General features: G+C 44.0%; 1 protein-coding gene across 1 annotated transcript in view; it reads right to left on the reverse strand.

Moving 5' to 3' along the window:
* The window catches only part of RASGRP1 (RAS guanyl releasing protein 1), a 75,846-nt gene extending 70,153 nt beyond the window's left edge, over positions 1-5,693 (reverse strand). The window contains exons 1-2 of the mRNA XM_043471426.1: positions 5,390-5,693; positions 965-1,149 (exon numbers count right to left, since the gene is read on the reverse strand). Coding sequence (XP_043327361.1) covers positions 965-1,149; positions 5,390-5,424 — 220 coding nt within the window. The 5' untranslated portion in view covers positions 5,425-5,693. The remainder of the gene's footprint in view (positions 1-964; positions 1,150-5,389) is intronic.
* Between the last annotated feature and the right edge of the window lie 17,400 nt (positions 5,694-23,093).

Raw genomic sequence — 23,093 nt, forward strand, 5'->3', positions numbered from 1 at the left:
TTCTGAGTTTTAACAATCTCATAGTCACGCTACCTGGGATCTTATCAAGCACCTGGAATCTGACCAAGTCTTCCTTAAGCTCCCCGGAAGGTGCCAGGGTGGGGTGGTCTGGGGCTTCTGAGCTGAGCCACACAAGCTCATCAGCTTCCCAGTGGGAGACAGAGAGGTCCCAAAGGAGCAGAGTGGGTACCAGTGATAATGGAACTCTATGAATTTTCCATCATTCCTTTTTCAGGGAGGGGAACAAATGTTTAGTCCTTTTCCATCACTATTTCACATATAACAATCAAAAGAGACTGCCTACAATTTTTTTTTTTTTTAAATAGGGCATCTTTGCCGATAACCCTTGTCAGCTGCGCTAAGCTGCTCACCCCTCATGGTGTGTCGGGTGATGACAGAGTGCGGCATCTAGATAACTCCCTGCCAACACGTCTGGCTGCTCCTTTCATAGATCCCCAATCTTCAATCACACCGCTCATTTGCCAGTATCTCCCAGGCACAGACAGTTTGGCCTTACCCAGCCCTTTCTTATTCCACCTCAACCACCCTTCGAGATTGTGAGGGGAATTATTCAGACTTTGCCATCCAATGATCCAAACTGCTGTCTGGTAACAGCGTTTGCTAGTCTTTGTGTGCCCCAAGAACCTAAGAACAGAAAAGCGCCAGATGCACCATTGCATTTTATGATATTTTTCATCACGAGAAAAACCTCCATCCTGAGAAAATTGGAAACACAAACTCTCCTCAGTAACTTTTCTCGCTTTAAATCGCACCTCTCATCACGACCTATTACACCCACACAGTCATGTGCCATAGGCACTGCACACTGTCTCTAACATTTCAAAGGCTCGAAAGCTATTTTTAAACCCCAAATGCAATGTAGGTTGCTATTCTATAAAGCACTTTTTAAGGAAGAACAAGTAGAAGAGCCCCATTTATGCATGTGGGCAGTTCGCCAACTCACCGAAAGACTGAACACAGCTGTCGATGAGATCGTCCAGGCTGGCTCCTTTGGCGAAATGTCCCAGAGGCACCATCATTCGGAACTGGGTGATCTGGGCCAGGCTGGGATGGGAGGGGAGGGGGCTGCTGGCGGGCTTCGCCTCTAGTCTCGCTTTAGGGGCTGCTCTGCAGCCATGAGACGGTTTCCTAGGGAAAGAGAAGAGGAACGGAATGAGAGGAGAGCAGCCAGGGGACAGACCACCTTGACAGCTCTGCACTCTGTAGGCAGACAGAGGAGAAAAGGAGATAAAACAATTAATCCCGGAGTCGGGCTGATAAGACATACCCCTCCCACTTGGTAAAGGCACCAAGCGGACTGGTTGGCTGTTAAAGGGATATCTCTCAAGCAAATAGCAAGGTGAGATTTCAGGGTTGCAAGCAGGGCTCTTCAGCCTGAGGCTGGGGTTGGTTTGGCCTGCTTTCTCCAGTTCTTGAAGGGGAGAGGCAGACGCAAGACCATCCTGGCAGGTTTTAGCTCCAAGCAATAAATTTTTTATTTTAGCCCAGAGACCACTGACTTCGGTCTTAAGAATTGTTTCAGTTTGGTCCCATCTTCAGCTAAATTCAACAATCTTGAGCAATACCAGAGTTACTGTCGAAAGTCAGGTGGCCTCAAAAACATCTTTAAGGATGTGGGGACCTGTGTGCAGGGGGTGAGGGTTATGGAGGTGGTGTTTAGATAATAAGCTAAATCTTGGTGGGTTCTAAGATTCTGTTTTTCATTATTGAGAGTCATTGAGTCATTTTTATCATTAAGCATCATTCTATCAAGTCCTTACTGATTATGAGAGCTTTATTTCAGACGTGAATGCAAAAGGAGAAGTCTGAACCTGGAAATGGCTTAGTAGCCCAATAGGTCAGTTTCATCCACTTTCATTTAGCTTTATCTTTGGTCATGACCTCAAGAGTAAAAGTCAATTTGTTGCACAATGATATCAATAGGTTAACTGAGCATTTTTTCTTCCATTAAAAAAATAAACATAACATACACAGAAACATATCTATCATCTCTGGAGGTTTACTAGCGATAGGTATTATTGCTGGTAACTCCTTTGAGCATATCCTCCCCTTCCTACTGTGCCTCTAGCTATCATGTTTACTCCCAGAGAAATATACCTCAGATCCATAACTTTAATTACTACATATTTGATAAACATATGATGGCATCAACTGATCAATAAGTACTTATTCTATGAGTAACACATGTATGAAAGACCAGAGAGGACCCATGAGACAGTCTGTGAAGGTATTCTGCAAACTATAAAACACACTCATTATATGTTAGTTGTTGTTGTAGTATGAAGGTCATCTGCAAGTTCCTCAATACAAAAATCTAGCTGGAGAATGAGAACCAGACCAAGAAAAGATAACTCTACAAATCTTAAATAACTGGCCTGTGAATGTCAAGGGCAAGAAGTGTGATGTTCTCAGAGGAGGGAGAACTGGTTCCAGGTGGAATGTTGGTGAAAGCTGTAACCGACAAGATGTAATATCACCCAGAAGGGGCTGAAGAAGTATTTGGATCAAAATAAAATATTGACGCACACGTGGATTTGGCAAAACCACCCTGTTAAAAGACAATGGGACCACTTACTGCACAGCCAGACTTGTGGAGGGAACACCAGGCCCTTCGAGTTCCTTTTCAAAGTAGCTCAGAAGCTGGTCTGGCATTGGCTGCTGCCACCTGTCCTGACCTAGGATGGGCTCAGTCAAGTCCAATCAGAAACTGGCTCTTAGGATCTGCTAGCCCAAGCCAGTGATTTCTGAAAGATCAAATTGGTATTATAGGACTTGATCAAGTTTCTGGCCACTACTGATTTTCACCCAGGCCCTGTGATGGCTCCAAGATCAGACCAGTATCTGAAAATGAAAGGAAACAATAATGGCCACCGGAACTAGTAACTCTGATAACAGCAGGCTCTGTGATGGAGATTTACATAGTCTTTAAAGCTTACAACCAAGATGTTATCTCCATTTCACGATTTTGAAACTGAGTCTAAAAGAGGCTAAGTGACATAGACAAGGTTGTATAACTCATATGTACTAGATCTGGGACTTGTACTTGGCACCTCTCTGATTCTGTTTAAAAAATATTTACTGTGCCTGGAACTGTGCATCTTTCACTATTTCAGAATTAGCAAAAAGCTGGATAGCCCCTCTGAAGTCATTCTCCAAGCCCTTCAACCATGCCTGTAGAAGTCCAGGCTTGGAAAGACAATGGGATAGGGCACCAGTGCCGAGCCAGCTAGAAGCCAGGCCTCCCCTGCCCATGTCATGCGCTCTTCCCACCGCAGAAGCAGTGATGATCCTAAACCTGGCACTGGTTATCCACTGTTGGGATCAGTCAGCTTTCAGCCTTAGCTGCTGTTCACCATTAAGACCTCCTCCCAAGGCAGAGTTGGGAAAGATGAAAACAAAGTCCTTCTGGTTAGAAGTCTTTTTTTCTTTTTTTTTCTCATATGCCTTCCACATTCTCTTAAGCTTGGACAGATGAGGACATGGCAATGAGGCGGTCTCCATATGCAGCTCTTCCCGCTAGGACTGGGAGGTGGGTGTCCACCTCTGTCTCTCAACTGGCCAATCCAGGGAAAATTCCATTTTCTCCCTCAGTTGATAGCATCAACCATTCAGGACTCAAAAGACTGCCCTGACTCTAATCCGAGTAATGGTTCCCAGTGTCACCTGAAGGGGAAACCACTTTGGTCCAGGAGGTGATTCTCAAAGGTAGATGCTTTTACCAGAACTAGGAGGGGCTGGTAACATTTACCCAAAACAAATGGACTTGAAGGGAGTATTTAGGGAGGAGGAAGGTAAAAGGGAGGTGAGAGATGCAGTTGGCAGAGAGGCTGCTGAGACTCAGAGGGCTTGGGCAGGAGAAACCAGGGAGAAGAGAACCTGCTAAAACCCAGACGGCATTCAGAGAGGTCGGGAAGATGAGAAGTATGTGCACCATAAATTAGGAAACTGGGCAATTTTGTTGTGCTGTCTCTTGACTGGCTGCTTTGTGACAGACCTTCAAATTGTTCTATCTTTTCTGGTGAAATGGCTAGATATAGGAATTTATAAACCACTTTCTTTTAGGCAGGTCTAAGGTTGTTTTTCCAATCTATAGAACCAATAGCCCCTAAGTCTGCAAACCCTTATGTATTTTTAAAGGATAGTAGGCAAATGTTTCCTCACCAGCTTAAAAAAAAAAAAAAAAGCCGGAGAGAAACAACTTGTAAGCATGCCCTGAGGCTACAACTGGTTAAGACCCTATCTAGTTTGCTGAAGGAGATTTTCAAAAATCTGAACTGATTCAGGTGCAATCCTCTCCAGCCTCAGGTACCTCCGTGGAGGTCACAATTTCGGGCTGAACTTCTTGTGAAATTCAGGCCAGAAGAGTGAGGGGTGAAATGGACAAAGAGAACGAAGGGAAACTCCCACAGTTTTCTTTGCAGTGAAAGATGGCTTTTATCAGCTTCTAGGGAGGATTTCTTCCAGTCCTGTCCTCTCCCTCCTCCCATAACACAGGCTGAATTTAATTTACCGGAGCCCCCTCCTCTCAATTCCATGCAGAGAACAGCGCTGGACCTTCACGGGCAGAGCGGGTGAGGGCATAAGGGGCCAAGAGCTTTTAGTTCCAAGAGGTCCAGCAGGGCAATGCTTCCTGCTGGACGGGGCACGTCAGGCGCAACATAATCTGCGTGGATGGAGGTGGGAAGAGCCCAGCTTGCCCGGCCCTATGCTGAGCTCAGGCAGTTGTCCGGTTCCGGCCCTTTGGGGAACAAACTCAAAGTTGCCCGCCCTCTCCGGGCCTCCTTACCCTGCCAACAGATTTTTGACTCACGGTCACTTTTCCGTCATTTTCTGTCACCTCAAGTCCCTCCTGAAACATGTCCCTAGGATCACGGTGGGTGAGGGGAGTGCAGGTTTCCACGCAAGCGGTTGCGTGGCTCGCCGACTCCTGCGCGCTCGCGTCTAACGCAGTTGGCCTTCCAGACCTCCGCGGGGCCGGACGGACCGCCAGGTGGCGCTGCCGGGGCCGCGGCAGGTGCGCGGGGCGCGGAAAGTCCACGAGTGGGAGTCCCCTGGGCCCAGCGCCGAGGGACCCGGGATCCAGTCGCTTAGCGCGATTCCGGGTCTCGCCGGATCAACTCAGGGCGCGCGTCCGCACCCAGCCCGTCGGGCGAGATGCGCCGGGCAACCCGGGCGCGTCCGTCCCACGAGCCCGTCGCCCCAGACTAACCCGAGACCCCGGGGGACCGCCGCCCTCCGCACCTCGGGCCCGCAGCTTCCCAGAGGAGGTGGCGCCGTGCCAGCCGCCGCACTCCCCATCCCGGCGAGGTCCCGGGGTCGTGCGCGCCGTGCCCCCGCCCCAAGAAAGGAAACAGGCGCGCCTACTCACCGTGGAGCTTCTCTCGCTTTGCCCAGGGTGCCCATGGCCGCAGCCGTGCTCCCCGAGCCACCTCACCCAGCGCGGCGGGACTGGCTCGGCGGGGCGCGGGGCATCGCCGCCGTCACCGCCTGCCGAGCTCCTCCGCCCCGGCTCTGCTCGTCCGGGCCGCCCACCCGCCGCTCTCGGAGCTGGGCGAGCCCGAGCGCGGCGCACCGCAGCACAAACTTTGTGTGAGCGCGCCCCCTCGCCCTCCTCCCTGCGCGCGCGCACAGCCCGCCGCACCACCACCTGACGAGCGCTGATGGTTATCGCCCGAGGAAATGTGTGGCGCTCTTCAGCTCTTCCCCGAAACCTGCCCTCACTACTCCGTAGGCCCCAGAGGCCTGCGCCTCCCTCCACTCTCGCCTTTTGCTCCTGGTGCCTACTTCGGCCCGGGGCTGAGGTCGGAAGCGGAGCTGGAGGGGCGGGGAGGCTCCAGGTGCCCTGGATCCCACCCAGCCCGCGCCAGGAGTTCGGGTGGGAGCCGGAGGAAACTGGCCTCGCTCGGTGGCTCTAAGGGCAATCCCCACCTCCTTCGCCTTCCCGAATTTCAGTCCAGGCTCCCGAAGACCCCTTATCCCCTTGCCAGCCTCTCTTGTATACACCAGAGCGCCGAGTCGAGGGTGGGGTAAGGAACGAAAACAAAGTTGTAGGTCCGCCTTAGCCTGTGCTTTTGAGTATCATCTTGTTCGTAATTAGCAACTGGGCTGGAGAGACTTGTTCTGCACCCCGAGGTACACTCCAGATACGATCCATATCAGGGGAGACACAGCTGCTCGGCCTCTGTTGGGTATGGGAGTGAAGGGCACAGAGCTGGGGAGGAGTGGGAGAACTTTCTGACGGCAGATCTGATCATGAATGGTAAAAACATAGTGATGGCAATAGCAAATGTTGACTGAGTACCTTGTGCTAATTGCTTTCCTCATTTACACCGTCTCCCCCAGATACCAAGAGGTCACTGTTTTAAAGATGAAAAATATTAAGGTTTAGAGCATAATATGCTTCCCATCATACAACTAGTACCCACCAGAGAGAACCACGACCTGGGCTGAGATCTGGCTGACTCCCTGTAAAGGCTGCGGGCCTGTCCTAATAACATACCTATTATCAGGGCCACATGCCTTAACTCCAGCCACATTAGTAAGTTCCTTCTCAGCCATGATGTTGTGGACCTTAAAGCCTCATATGTATATGCCACCTTCTCCTAAAAAGGAAATTCAAGATAGCTTACAAAGGTCCGTAATTCACCAAGCATATGAAATGAAATGTGAAATTAAAGTATATAAAATAGAAACAGAAATGAAAGGTTGCTGGTCTTTTGTTTTTTTTAATGCATCCCATAGAACAAGTGGGACCAAAAACTTTTCTCCTGGATTTCGAGTAGTCGTGTTCAAAAAGGAGGCCTTGCCTAAAGTTCAATTTCTGTCACATGCAAGACAAAAAAAAAACAAAAAAACAACAAACAATTGTTCATGAGATCAACTCTTCTGATATTGAGACCAGAAAGAAGTTTGAGAATGTTCACGAACATTGGGTAACAGACCCAAGTTCTCAGTCACAGCTGTATACACCGCTGAAGGAATATTTGGATATTTAATATTAAACTATGACACTCTTCCAGACTTACACTGAATATGCATATGTATATATGCCAAGATGATAAACACATGCCTTTATATAATGCATAATTATATGTAAATGTGTTTAGATAGACAGATAGACTAACAGATAGACTACTGGGTATATACACATAATACTGAGCTCAGTTTCAGGCAGTTGCATACAGCTATACGCCTGCAGTTCATTATGTAATAAGTACAGAAATGATTAGCTATTAGTTCACTCGAGAAACTAGTCTTGCTGAGTTTTCTAAAGAGGCCTGCATCTGCCTAGGAAGCAGATTTTTCTTAGGCTTCCTGAGAGCTGTGCATTCCGCCTGCACCTGACTGGGTTTCTGGGCCCAGCTGAACTCTTTGAAGAGGCTTTCTGGTTGTTCCTACTTGAGCAATTTGTCTTTTCCAAACACCTTAAAAATCAGATGTTAGCTCCATCTCTTTCTTCATCATCAGCCATGTGGTTAGTCTCCCTGGTCTTGTCTGAGGCGCCTCTGACCTCAGGAGCAAAGCACTCCTTCTTTACTTATGTTCTCTTATCCTCTCTTCTGCTTCTCCAAAAAAACCCTCTGATGGGCAGTAGTCAATGTCTCTGTAACAGCTGAGAAAGGCTGGGGATCACTGTCGTCTTCTGCTTACCTTTTGGGTAAGGTCATTCCTTCGGATCCTTTCTCTGATAGTCTTTCTCTCAACCAGAGGCTCTTCAGTGATATCCCTGGACCTTTTGCTCAGCTTTTTGTGAGTATCTGAGAAGCCTCTGCAACTAAAAATGCCTGCTTTCGTCAGATTTTCTAAATGACCCACTACTCAAATTAGGTGTGTGTGTGTGTGTTTTTCTTCCAAGTAGGCGTTTTTAATTTCTTCTATGACTTCAACAGGACCCAGATGACTCCTGAGTCTGAATATCTAACCCTGATATCTAACATCCAAAACCACATTTCCAACTGGTCGCTGCCTTGAATTGTCCCCCAGGGCTTCCTCTCCATCTCCGCCGCCACATGTCTTGGCCCCAGTTATCTCCAACCTGACCATGTGTCACAGCTTCATAAATGGCCTTCCTAGTTCTCTAATCCTTTGTTCATGTTGTTTTCAGAATTACCTGATCATGTCATTTCTTTGTCTCCTCTCCCTGTTGCTACAGAATAAAGGACAAACTTCTTAACATTGCTCACCTTCACAACTAACCAAACCTGTCCTGCCTGGCCTCCAGCCATGCCCTCCAGGCACCTGACCTCTTAGGTCATGACCTGGTCACTGCCGGTATTGGGGTGCCCTTGCAAGCCGCAGTGCTTTTGCTCGCGTACTTGCTCCCACGTGTCATCTCTTTTCACCTAGGTGCACAAAGGCACAGTTATACCGAACTCATGTCAAACTGGCAATTCACCCTACAGAACACACACAGGGCTGCTTCCCAGGGGCAGAGGGATAAAAACCCACCTTGCAGAATCTGTCTGATGACTGGTTAGGCTTGGAGAACCTATTGTCCGCCAGAGCTTCCACTACGTGGTCTAACATTTTTTTCATCCATTTGAGATACGTTCACTGGGTCCCTACTTAAGTGTCAATGCTTGGCACTGAGTATCTGAAGGAGAGCAGGACAGACGAGAGCCTTGTTCACATGAGCTTACACGTCGAATAAATAGACAGTATCCAAGTCCAAATATGCCACGATGTTACATCCTGATTTCCGGAAGCTGCCACTGCAGTCGGGCTACCCCTGCCCTCATGGGACACCATGAGCTCTTCCGGTTGAGGTACCCACGTGCATCAGTGAAGACAGAGCTGCCACAGTTAGGGATACATAGCCCTACAGGAGAGTGAAGAGAGATGGAGACAGAAGAGGAGGGAGGGGGTGTGGCACCATCATTTCCTCCCTTGCTGAGTGCCGCTCATGTTTCTGAGACAGGAGAGTTGGCCTCAGTATTTTATGATTGTGACTGGCTGCCCCACAGTGAACACTGCATTCCTGTCGCTGCTCACCTTGGACCAAAGCTAGAGAAACTGCCCATGTGAGAAGCAGCTTCATTTGCTGTGGGCCTGTAGTTTGGCGCCTTGTGGTTGGACTCCTGCATGTTTCTTTGTCTTCAGCATCTTCTTGTGGATGCAGCCCATGCTTTTCTGAGAGTCTCTCCATCCGCGGGCCAGCTCTTCTGGAGAGCATTCTATCTTCCTCAGGTATCCCCAGGATTCTCCATAGGGAGTTTGATGAATGTCATGTAAATGATATTTTAAGATAAATCACCCCATACCTAGACTCTGTGCATATCCACTTTTGTTTTCAGCTGAAGGAGGCTGCTTGTCTTTGTTGAAGTCCCTTCCCAGAGGCCCGACCTCCCTTACAAGTCATATTTCTTTACATCATGGAGCCCATATTTTTCATTTGATTTTGGAATTGTTTCAGGATATTAACAAACAAATAGAGATATATGTGGTCTCATGGCTTTTGCTCTTAGGGAGATGGGGGTCCCTAGAAAACTTTGAACAGAGGAGGGAAGGGACCCAAATTGTGTTTTACTGGGTCTGGCTGCTGAATTCCAAAGTAACTCATGGGAAGTAAGGGCAGGAGGTTCTCCATGGATGTGACCTTCATAATTTTCAGCTTCTGGGTCTGCCCAGTTGGTGGCTGTCAAACAGTTTTTAGTATTACTCCATGGTGAGAAGTGTAATATCACATTTTACACTCTGTGACTCAGATGTACATTTGTGCTATGCGTCAAACTGAAACACAAGTTGTGTGAAACACAATCCTTTCAAAATTTATTTAAATGGTATTAAAAAACAAATGCAGATCAGGACCCGTAAAATTGATCCATCAGTTGGATGGGTTCATATTATACAAAATGCAGTTCCAAGGCTTCCTCTCATGATAATAATACATCTCAATAGTTATCTCTGGGAAAGGGGAATTAGGTGACTGAGTAGGGGGACTGTTGCTTTCCCTTGTTTCCCCTTCTGTAACTTTTATTTTTGTATTGTGTGCAAGCATCTAGTCCATCAATAAATCCTATTTTGAATCATTGTGGTGTAGAATTTCTTGCTTTCTGATGCTGGCCCAAATGGCTTAAAAAAAAAAAAAAAAGAGGCTGAGACCAGGAAAGGTAACTTGTCAGTGAAACTGATTTGTTCATGTTTATATATATGTAAAAAAATATCAAATAGTATGTTTTCCATAAATACTTGGGAGGCAGAATGGCATAGCAGTTCAAAGTGTGAGCTCTGGAGTTAGACTGATTTTGAATTTCAGTCCTCATGCTTTCTTTGCAAGTTAACTTTTCTAGCCTCAGTTTCCATATCTGTAAAAATGGGTACAAACAAGCCCTACCTCATGCAATTTTGCTAATGATTACATGACATGGTTTATGCCTGGCATGGACTGACCACTGCAGACACATTGATGTTTTTAGTGCCTGGTTACAGGGACACGAGGTGAATGTTTCAGGAACCTAGTAAGTGTTTTGCCACATCGAAGGGATACCTGCCCTTGTCTTGGTTGATGGGGAGCTGACTTCTTAAAGGAAGTGAGGTATGGGTTAAGATATAAAGGATGAGATGAATAGTGAGACAAAGAGGAGTGAGGAGCGCGAAGAGGTGAGGTGAGGCCGGTGTTTCAGAGAAAAGGAAGAAGCAGAGCTGAGGGCTTTGCTTTAACTAAACACAGGAACTTACTCTCATTCTCTCCCACTCCCTGCCAATACATAAACAAGGCTCTCAAGTCTGACAGTCTTACTGCCTTTGCAGAAACCAAGAGGCTTGTCATCTTGAAGAATCCCCTGTGAGCTCCTTGAATCCCTTGCTCCACTTTAGATGTGATTCAATTAAGGCTACTTCCCAAGTTTGCCTTTGGGTGCTTGAGCTGAGCACCACGGCAGAGGGCTGAGTTAATTACCATTCAATACTGAGCTTCTTTTCAAATGGCTTCCCTGCAATCAGAACAGCAACAGGTGAAAAGCTAAAACTAGTTTAGTAATGCATCTGTTATTTTTAAAACCCCTATTGTGCACCCAGCACCACCCTAGCACTAATACTACTTAATCACTTAACACCTACAGAGACACAGGTAAAAGCTTGAAAAAAAAAAAAAACAGTTAATAGAAAGATTCAAAAGGCCTGGACCAACCAAAGGATGTGGTTTTCTAAGTACAAAAACTGTTTAATATGTATTCAAAAAAGTACTGTGATAAGCATAGTATTGAAATGAAAACTCCTGAGTATTAATAAAGACACTTGCATGTGAGCAATGGAGAAAATCATTGTAAATTAATTTGGGTGGGTGCTTCTCCCACTGGGATCATCAGCAGACACATCCTTAGTCCTTAAGTGTCTAGAAGACTTTCTTTTCCCCCCTTTACAATGGGTCCTATTTAAGAAATACTAAAGTAGGCTGCTTCACACACAACTTACAAACATTTTTACCTATTGATCTGACAGTGTTGGTTACCCCAGCCCAATCCCCTATGCCAAAGCCTAGTTTTCCATCCCACATGGGGTGTTGTGTCTTTTTATTCAGTCGGATTCTCTATTGTGGGAATAGAGAGTGAAACTTTCATAGGCAGATAACATGCCGAGGAAAGTGTAAATTGGGATGGAATAGTCTGACTTGCCTGACTCTGACATTGCCTCTGGATATAGAGGTGGGAAGCAAGCCCAACTCAGAAGAGTGTGACTTAATCTTGTAGGCAGACTTAACCTCTGGGTCCCCCAGCTAAAGAGATGGTGTTTCACAAATAATCAAGTCACACCCAAGAGAGCAACTTGAAAATTAGAAGTTCATTGATTAAAAAACAAAGGTGAAGGCTTACATTTCCTCCAAGTATTGATCAAGATTGATCTGCCACCATGTCTAATTGGCAGCAGACTCAAAACACTTTGATTGAAGTAATTTCTTGGCATTCATTCAAATGATAGCCAAAATTTACTGTAAAAGGAAACTATCTTTCTGTTTTGTGTTGTTTTGTTTCTGCACCTTGCATCAAACTGAGAAAACTTCCCTATGAACTGTGTGTGCAGCTGGGGGAGTCAGCCTGGTGGCTTCATAAGTATAAATAGAGACCTAACTGTCAACCAAGGCAGTCAACCAAGTGTTCAGCTTAATTGATTTTTAAATTAAATCAATCAGTGAAAAAGATTGCCATATGTTGTGATAAATCCAATCAGTGCCCATTTATGTGTGATTTTCAAGTCCCCAGAAATGAGGCTTTGCTTCCTGAGGAAGGTTACCTCATGCTGGCTCTCAATTTGGCTCATGCAGGTGTGTTCCCGAGGCAGTGTTATTGCTCTGACATTGCCTGTCTTTGGATGGAAGTGTGAAGTCTGGGTTAGACTTGTTATGGAAATAGACAAGTTGTATATTATCAATGTTGCAATTGTTTAAAAATTCCTCTTTTCTAAAAAACTGAAGTATAATTGATTTACAATGTTGTGTTAGTTTCAGATGTAAGCACAGTGATTCAGTTACACCCATACATATATATATGTATATATACATATATATGTTTTTCAGATTCTTTTCCCTTATAGGTTATTGCAAAATACTGAGTATAGTTCCTTGTGCTATATAATAAGACCCTCTTAAAAATCTAACTTGCCGTGACTTTTGTTCTATACCAGCCAGAGGAAGCACATGGGTCACATAGGTGGCAGCGTCCAGGTGGGTGAGTTTGCCCCAGGTTCTCCCCACCTTGGACCACTCTAAACTAAGCAGGAGTGGCAGGGCCACAGTGTGATATCTGGGGCTCCTTCCTCCATACAAATATATTTTAAAATAAATTTTATGATTGTGTTGGCATAAAGATGAATAGAATCCAGATCAGATTCATTATTATACATACAATCTTTGGTTTTTTAAAACAAATGAAAACCTTTCTGTGGGCACCTCTAAGTATTGCACGCTCTCAGCCCCCTATCTCCTGGATAAGTCGGCCCTGGGAGTGAGCCTGGTTCCTTCATGAAAGATAGAGTGCTCTTTCCTGGCTCTGAGAGAGTAGTGGTTTCTGGCTCTTGGCAGATGTTGGTTTAAAATAAGGGGAAAAGTGAGTTTCAAGGAGGGGCTCCCTCTGTCCCATTTGAACATACGATAGGCAGGCATGTGGAAGGTGACCTGTAGGGCAGTGAGGTGAGAAATGGCGTGGAAAGTGGAGGTTTGCCTGGGGGTGAGAAATAAAACTAGGGGCTTTGCAGGGTCATTCAAGGCCCCAGGGCCTAGCTTGGAGGAACCAAAAACACAGTACTTACTGACCAAATGGCTGCTGGTGTAGGGAAAAACAAATACTAGTTCTGTGCCAGAGAGTAAGTACCTACTGCTTTCATGTTAGACCTGGACTTGGTACTAGGGTACTCAGAGACCCAGTCAGAAAGGATCTGGCAGAAAGATCCCTTGGTCTATTGCAGAAAGCAGGTTAGACTACCAGGAACAATGGATCAGCAGTGAAAACAACCAACCAATTAAACCAAAAGGGGCCGACTTACATTTTAAGCTACGCTGAGCTGGATTCTACGATCAAACAGAATGTTTTTTTTTTTTTTTCTGTTTATCTTAGATTCCTCATGCTGACTCCATGAGCTGACATATTGAGCACTTCCTACATGTCAAGCACTGAGCCAAGAAATAAATACGCATTATTTCACATCATCCTTGGAAAAAGACTTTCTGATGATTTACCATGGTTGTTCTCACTTTATACAGATGGTGGGGTCGCGGCAGGTTTAAGGCTGAAAAAGGTTAAGTGACTCACCCAAAAGCACACAACTAGTGAAATGTGAAGCTGGGTTTCAATTCAGTGTGATTTTGGAGCCCAAGCTTATCACCATTTTGTTACACCTCCCACTCATGATATATTAGATTTTGCACCCAAAACAGTTGAGTTCGTTAGCTATAACCTATTAGAAAATTCTGGGAGAGGTAAAAAGGATCAGTAACCAGAACTAACCATATTGTTCATGGCCTCAATGAAGTGTTGAGCTTTTAGCTGTCTTATCAACCACAAGTTATAAAACAGAGCATCAGAGGATCAAAATTTTGGTTGAGTGACACTGCTCCTCTAGAGCGCAAACTAGAATTGCCTCTGAAAAGACTTGGCCATTGGTTAGGGGAGGGAAAGCCACTGACTTAAGACTTCTTCAGGCTCATGTTTTCACTTTGAGTTATATGAAAAGTGAAAGTATAACTATTGTCAATGTGCTATTAATGCCTTGGTCAGGGCCTTGTTACCTTATTATGTCACTTCTCAGATAACATGTACTACACCTCTTGTACACGTGTGTGTCTGCATCTGTGAATGTTTCCTTAGCAGACTGGGCTAAAAATGCAGTTCCTACTATGATTTCTTCCCCATGATTCCTTGTCTAGAGGCTTTGGTCTTCTCTTGAAAAAAAAAGGGGGGGGGGGATTGTTGTATCAAGTGATTCAAGCATTATTCCTTCTGGCTTTCCTACTACAACCTGAGAGCTCTGACTTGCTTATTTGTTCATTTGTGCAAATAGAGTTTTAGCTCACCATTGTACTTCAAATAAAAATCTCATAACTGAGATACTAATGGAACTGTACTCCAGTCTTAAAATTTACCCTCAACAGGTATGAATATCTTTCTGAGGTGCTAATATGAGTTTAGTCGTTTGGTCTAAACCTGTCAAATTGGGAGTGAAGACTGACTCTGACTTCTGGTGTTTAGATTATTTTGTCTGGTTCCTCAGTTTCTCATCCTTTCCTGGAACATCCCAGAAACCCAGGGTTCCCAGGATTCCCCCTCCTTGTCCCAAGTAGTGTGTCTACAGCTTCTGATGCAGATTTGGACCCTGAAGAAGAAGGGACCCTTGCCTGCCTTGTTCTCAGCATAGAGCAATTGCCTGCTGGAAAGTTACTGACTCAGTGGTGCTGCTGCTTTTCCTGTTTCTCAGCCTCTCTGGGAGACTCACAGGTGACACATCAATTTCCCTTCCTTGCTATTTCCATCAGTGTCTCACCTTTCCTTTTACTCTTCCAAGACATTTGCGGACCACTTCTTATTTTACTCTTCTATCTAATGTGATGTCTAGGATCTCTGCCAGCCCCAAGGGCATGTGTGCATGTTAAGTCGCTTTAGTCGTGCCTGACTCTGTGTGACCCTATGGACTATAGCCCGCCAGGCTCCTCTGTCCATGGAATTCTCCAAGCAAGAATACTGGAGTGGGTTGCCGTGCCCTTCTCCAGGGAATCTTCCTGACCCAGAAATTGAACCCTGGTCTCCTGCTTTGCAGGTGGGTTCTTTACCATCTGAGCCACTAGGGAAGCCTGCCAGCCCCAAGAGGGCATGCCAAATCCTGCCCTTGCAAACACTGGAACCCATGCAGGAAGAGTTAGATGGCAAACCATCCAAGATGCCTATAAAATGGGGGCTGGAGATAAGGAAGTACATGGAGACACATCAAGTAGGAAGCCTGGCCTACTTTCCAGCTTCTGTTACAAAGAAGCATGATAAGTTCAGTCTCCTGAAAGCTTAGCTATGCCCCATCCTGTTTCATCCTCTGGGGAAAGAGATTTTCCTCTGAACAGTCTTGTATTTTTTCTCTTGTCACTTGGAGGCAGGGGGTTGAGCCGCCTGAGGTTGACAGCAGTCTTAATATTTGTTACACCACGACTTTACTAAGGCTGGTAGGCATCTGAGAGTCAGGGCTTGGCTTCTGATTCAGACTCTCAAGACACAGTGTTTTTGGCAGATGGAGCTCTTTCTGAACAGTAAGTCATTGTTGAGTGACATGGATAGGACCAGGGCTAAAGGAAACTAGGGTTTCAAAAGACTGTCTAAAACAAAAGTCCTTTCTATCCTTGGTATTCAGGATTTCATCCAAGTACACTCTGATTTGCAGGTCAGCCACCATAGGAGAGGTGCCAAAAAGTTGCTTGCCATAAAGTTCATCTGGAAAAGGAAGAAATCAATTTTCCTGTCTTATCTGCACTTACTCTCTCCTTGTGTTTCATGAAGGGCGTGGCTATTGCTACAGGTACGAATCAAACAAAAAATAACATTATTCCAATATCTTTGATGAATATAGATGCAAAAATTCTCAACAAATTATTAGCAAAGAGAATTCAACAACACATTAGAAAAATCACACACCATACCTGAGTTGGATTCATCCCAAGGACACAAACATGGTTCAACATATGCAAATCAGTTAGTGTGATATACCACATCAATAAAAGATGAAAACCACATGATCAACTCAACAGATGAAGAAAAAGCGCTCAATAAAATGCAAATACATTCATGATAAAAACTCTTACCAAAATGAGCACAGGGAAAACATATCTCAACATAGTAAAAGCTATTTATGGCAATCTCACAGCCAATATAATACTCAATGATGAAAAGCTAAAATCCTTCTGGCTAAAATCTGGAATAAGACAAGGATGTTCACTTCTCTTTAACATAGTACTGGAAGTCCTAGTCATAGCAATCAGACAAGAAAAAAAAAATAAAAGGTATTCGAATTGGTAGGAAAGGGGTAAAGTCATCATTTCATGCAGAGGACATGATACTATATATAAAAAACACGAAAATGACTAGAACTGATAAACGAAATCAGCAAAGAAGCAGGATGCAAGATTAACATACAGAAATTAGTTGCATTTCTTTACATTAACAATAAAATAACAGAAAGGGGATGTAAAAAGCAATTCCTTTTAAAATCACATCAAAAAATACTTACAAATAAACCTCATCAAGGAGGTGAATGACTTATATGCTGAGAACTACAAAGTATTAGTAAAGAAAATTGAAGATGACTCAAAGAAATGGAAAGATATCCCATGTTCTTGGGCTTCAAGAATCAACTAGAGTCTTTTTGTGTCTTTTTGTTTGCACCTCGTGACATGCGAGATCCTAATTCCCCCATCAGAGATCAAACCCATGTCCCCAGCAATTGAAGCACGGAGTCTTAACCATTGACCGTCAGGGAAGTTTGGATTGGAAGAGTGAATATTGTTAAAATGACCATATTATTCAAAGCAATCTGCAAATTTAATGTGATCTCTAACAAATTATCCATGACATTTTTCACAGAACTAGAACTAATAATCTTAAAATTTTTACACAGGGCCACAAATGATCCAGAATTGCAGAAGTAATCCTTAGAAAAAAGAAGAAAGCAGGAGGCATAACCCTCCAAGATTTCAGACAATACTACAAGGCTACAGGAATCAAGGATTGAGTTTGAGTAAACTCCGGGAGTTGGTGATGGACAGGGAGGCCTGGTGTGCTGCAGTTCATGGGGTTGCAAAGAGTCGGACACGACTGAGCGACTGAACTGAACTGAACTGATAGTAATCAAAGTACAATGATATTTGTAAAATATACTTATAGATCAATGGGACATAATAGAGAGCTCAGAAATAAACCCACATGTTTATGGTCAATTAATCTTTGACAAAGGAGGCAAGAATATACAATGGGGAAAAGACAGTCTGTTCAGCAAGTGGTGTTGAAAAAGTTGGACAGCCAACTTTAAATCAATGAAGTTAGCACACACCCTCACACCATACACAAAAATAAACTCAAAATGACTTAAAGACTTAAATAAAAGACATGTCACCATAAAAATCCTAGAAGAGAATATAGGCAAAACATTCTTTGACATAAATTGTACCCATGTTTTCTTAGATCAGTCTCCCAAAGCAGCAGAAATAAAATAAAAATAAACAAATGGGATTTATTCAAACTTACAAGCTTCTGAACAGCAAAGGAAACCATAAACAAAAGGACAACCTATGGACTGGAAGAAAATATTTGCAAATGATGTGACCAACAAGGGCTTAATTTCCAAAATATACAAATAGCTCATGTGACTCAATATCAAAAAAACAGAAAACTTAATAAAAAATGGGCAGAAGACCCAAATAGATACTTCTTCAAAGAAGACATACAGATGGCCAATAGGTACATGAAAAGATGCCTATCGTCATTAATTCTTAGAGAAATACACATCAAAAATACAGTGAAGTACCACTTCACACTGATCATAATGGCCATCCTTAAAAAGTCTACAAGTAGTAAATGTTGAAGAGGGTATGGCAAACCCTTCTTACCCTGTTTTTTGGAATGTAAATTGGTGGAGCCATTATGGAAAACAGTACGATGGTTCCTCAAAAAACTGAAAACGGCGTTGCCATATGATCCAGCAATCCTACTCCTGGAAATATACCCAGAAAAAACTGTAATTCAAAAAGATTCACACACTCTTATGTTTATAGCAGCACTGTTTATAATAGCCAAGACATGGAAACAACCTAAATGTCCATCAACATATAATGGATAAAGAAGATGTGGTAAAAATATATAATGGGATATTAAGTGTAAGTTGCTCAGTTGTGTCCAACTCTGTGATCCTATGGACTGTAGCCCATCAGGCTCTTCTGTTCATGAAATTCTCCAGGCAAAAACACTGGAGTGGGTAGCCATTCCCTTCTCCATGGGATCTTCCTGACCCAGGGTTCAAACCCAGGTCTCCTGCATTGCAGGCAGATTCTTTACCACTGAGCCCCCAGGGAAGGGGATATTATTCAGCCATAAAAAAGAATGAAATAATGCCATTTGCAGCAACATGACTGCAACTAGAGATTATCATACCAAGCAAAGTAAGTCAGAAAGACAAATACCATATGATATTACTTATATGTGGGATCTAAAATATGACACAAATGAATTTATCTACAAAACAGAAACAGTCTCATGGATACAGAGAACAAACTTGTGGTTGTCAAGTGGGAGGCGGTGGGGAAAGGGAAGGATTGGGAGTTCAGGATTAGTACATGCAAATTACTATACCTAGAATGGGTAAAAGACAAGGTCCTATTGCAGGGCACAAGGAGTTATATTCAATATCCTGTAGTAAACCATAATGTAAAAGAATATGAATAAAGAATATATATGGATAACTGAGTCACCCTTCTGTACAGCAGAAATTAACACAAGATTGTAAATCAACTATACTTCAATCATATTTTGAAAATTTTCCTTGAGAAAAAAAAGAAAGCAAAATAAATGAATTTTTAAATCCCCAAAAAAGGCTGAAAGGAGCTCCAAAGGAGCCCTATGGAGCTAAAATCAAGATGCTGATAGAATTATTTTCCTTATGGAGGCTCCAGGGGAAGATCAGGTTTTCTTTCCTTTCCAGCTTCTAGAAGCTGCCAGAACTCCTTGGCTGTGGTCCCTTCCTCCACCTTCAAAGTTCAGCACTCCAATCTCTACTTCCACCATTATATCCACTTCCTCTGACTTTGTCCCTCTTGCCCGCTCTTAAAAAAACCCTTGTGATTACACTGGGCCAACCAGGTTAATCTCCCCATCTCAAGACCCTTCATCTCCATCTGCAAAGTCCCTTTTGCCATGTAAAGTAGCAGATTCACAGATTCCAACAGTCACATTTTAAGGGGGGCAATATTCTGTCTGTCACACACTCCCAATCCCTAAACACATTCCACTACCTGTTTTCCTTGATATTGTTGTTCAGTCGCTCAGTCATGTCTGACTCTTTGTGACCCGTATGGACTGCAGCATACCAGGCTTCCTTGTCCTTCACCATCTCCTGGAGCTTCCTCAGACCCATATCCACAGAATCAGTGATGCCATCCAACCATCTCAGCCTCTGTCGTCCCCATCTCCTCCTGCCTTCAATCTTTCCCAGCATCAGGGTCTTTTCTAATGAGTCAGCTCTTCACATCAGTATTGGAGCTTCAGCTTCAGCATCAGTCCTTCCAAGGAATATTCAGGGTTAATTTTCTTTAGGATTGACTGGTTTGATCTCCCTGCAGTCCAAGGGACTCTCAAGAGTCTTCTCCAACACCACAGTTGCAAAGCATCAGTGCTCAGCCTTCTTTATGGCTCAACTCTCACATCCATACATGACTGCTGGAAAAACCATAGTTTTGAATAGATGGACCTTTGTCGGCAAAGTAATGTCTCTGCATTTTAATATGCTGTCTAGGTTGGTCATAGCTTTTCTTCTAAGGAGCAAGCATCTTTTAAGTTCATGGCTGCAATCACCATCTGCAGTAATTTTGTAGTCCAGGAAAATAAAGTCTGTCACTGTTTCCATTGTTTCCCCATCTTTTTGCCATGAAGTGATGGGACCAGATGCCATTATGTTAGTTTTTTGAATGTTAAGTTTTAAGCCAGCTTTTTCACTCTCCTCTTTCACCTTCAGCAAGAGGCTCTTTAATTCCTCTTCACTTTCTGCCATTGGGGTGGTGTCTTCTGCATATCTGAGGTTATTGATATTTCTCATGAACTGAACTGAATCTTGATTCCAGCTGGAATTTTGCCTGATGTACTCTGCGTATAAGTTAAATAAGCAGAGTGACAATATACAGACTTGATGTATTCCTTTCCCAATTTCCTTGATTTCTGTACACGCAAATACTTATTGTTATAAATTGAGAGATAGTGAGGAGCTCAGTTTTTCTTTTTTCTTTTTTAAATGAGAGACAGGATAAGTAAAAGCAGAAAGAGAGAATGGAAGGTTCTGGGGTGTCTATTCTAGTTCTGGCTGAAGAACTGAACTTGAGACCTGCTGGATAGACAGTGATGGTCAGAAATGGATGGAATCATTTAAGAAAGACTGTGTAGCTCTGGACACACAGAGGGCTGCTTTAAGGATCAGGGGGAAATGTGACCTAGAGTTACCTGTTTTAGCCAAGGACCCAGCAGACTTCCTATGTACAGCAAGTGTCAGTGTACAAGTGAGAAGGGACGGGTGAACGTGTACATCAACCGTGCACCATCACGAGCAAAACAAAGCCCCATTCAGAAGCTCCCAGAAAGCCTTCCTATGACATGGAGGCAGAGGTGGAATAAATGTGTGTGTGTGCGTGCTCCACTTATCAATAGATTATGAGCACATTTTCCATATAAGTAATTTCCTTCTATGATATATGGGATATCCCAATATTATATGTTTGAAAATATACCAACTACCCCTCTCTTGCTGCTGCTTCCAATTTTTTCCCCTATTTTAAACCATAGTAGGATGAACATTCTTGAAACTCGGAAACTCACAATTACTTTCTTAGGATAACTTCCCTGAAAGTGGAAGATCTGGATATGAAGGGGATGGGACTCATTCTGAGCTTTTTGAAATATGAATTATAGTTCCTTATCTATATAATGAAAGGGTAAGATGAAATTGATGACTTTCAAGAATTTCTTTTCTTTTTCGCCCCTAGGTTCTTCTTCCAGAAGAAACATCTGCTGAAAATTGGGAAGTGAATGAATTGGAGGTGAACACACTCTGGGTTGAAAGGCCCATTTGTTACTATCCCCCATCCTCTCAGATGCCAGGGGCACTGAGGAACCTCCGGGTCCCTGAGGTACACAGTTTGCAAACCACAGGGTGAGGTGACTTCACATTCCTTTCCCCTGACATCTTGCTATCAGGTGCCTTGCTGTCAATGTCTAGACAGGTCTGAGATCACCACTGCTGGGGCCTGCCATGCCCTCTCCCTAAATGGGCAGTAGGTACTTGTTAGTCTTTATAATAGCCAGTTCACAGCTGATATGAGGCAGGAAGGATCCTGCAGGCCAAGTTGAAAGGGAAGAAACTGGGGCACACCCCCTTGGGGAAGATGAGTCTGGAACCGAGATGAGACAGATGAATTAGGGGAATTCCTGTGACTCTGCACTTGGGGAATGCAGATTAATATATAATAAAAATATCATCTCAGAAATATCATCTCCAACCCTATCTTTTTGTAGATGAGAAAATGGAACCAGAGAAGGTAGACATCTCACCCCAGGGCATATTCAGCAACTTGGCGGTATAAGCAGGTGTCCTGAAAACTACACATAGGCTCTTTTGCTTTTACTCCTTTGATCATTCTTCCCACCCCCTATAAAGGGAAAAGGACAGAGGGAAAGAAAAAACTAACATTTACAACACCAATTGTGTGACAACACCAACACCAATGATCTAGACTCCTTCCTTATACTTTGCTCAGTGTCAGGATAGCGTATTTATTGTGCTATTGTGCATGTGTGGTCTTTGCCTCAGAAGCTCATTCTGTGCTCCATAGGCACCCAGGGGTAAGTGGCCCTGCTGCAATTTGAACTCAATCTCTCACTCCAAAGACCATTCTGTCCCAACTTGAATCTATTTTATTAAGCTAGAAAGGTACCTGTTGCCTACATATCAGATTGCAGAGGAATTTGGGGAGTAATTTGAAGACTAAATAAGGTAAAAGGCAATAAATAAGAAACTGATCATCAAAGCTATGGCTTCTCCTGTAGTCATGTGTAGATGTGAGAGCTGAACCATAAAGAAGGCTGAGTGCCAAAGAATTGATGCTTTTGAACTGTGGTGCTGGAGAAGGCTCTTAAGAATCCCTTGGACTGCAAGGAGATCAAACCAGTTAGTCCTAGAGGAACTCAACCCTGAATATTCCTTGGAAGGACTGATGCTGAAGCTGAAGCTCGAATACTTTGGCCACCTGATGCGAAGAGCCAACTCATTGGAAAAGACCCTGATGCTGGGAAAGATTAAGGGCAGGAGGAGAAGGGGGCAAGAGAGAATGAGATGGCTGGATGAAATCATTGGCTCAATGGACATGAGTTTAAGCAAACTCCAGAAGTTGGTGAAGGACAGGGAAGCCTGGTGTGCTGCAGTCCATGGGGTCACAAAGAGTCAGACACAACTTAGTGACTGAACAATTAGCAACAAGACTCTAAACAGGATGTAGACACAGTGATTTGATTCAAAAACATCAATTCAGGAGTACGTGACCAGACACCCTGCCTAGAACATGATCTTAGGAGGTCCTTCTTGGCATGAAAGTTGGTGCTGCAGGAAGTGGTATAAGAAATACAGAGAAATCCTCTCCTTCAAGTCAGATTCCTCTTGGAAATTCCATTCAGAGGATGGCACTCCATCAACATACTAATGTCCTCTCTGCTCAGGAACCTATGGTACACTTCATAAGAATGTGAGGTTTAGGTATAGGTCTCCAGTCATTCAGAAGGCTTGGGTACCCAAAGTGCAGGCACAGGGATGTAATTCTTAGGGAGAGAAGGGGTTGTGGAGGCCAGGATAGGTGCACT

The sequence above is a fragment of the Cervus canadensis genome, chromosome 6, assembly GCF_019320065.1.
Source record: "Cervus canadensis isolate Bull #8, Minnesota chromosome 6, ASM1932006v1, whole genome shotgun sequence".
Classification (NCBI taxonomy): Eukaryota; Metazoa; Chordata; class Mammalia; order Artiodactyla; family Cervidae; genus Cervus; species Cervus canadensis.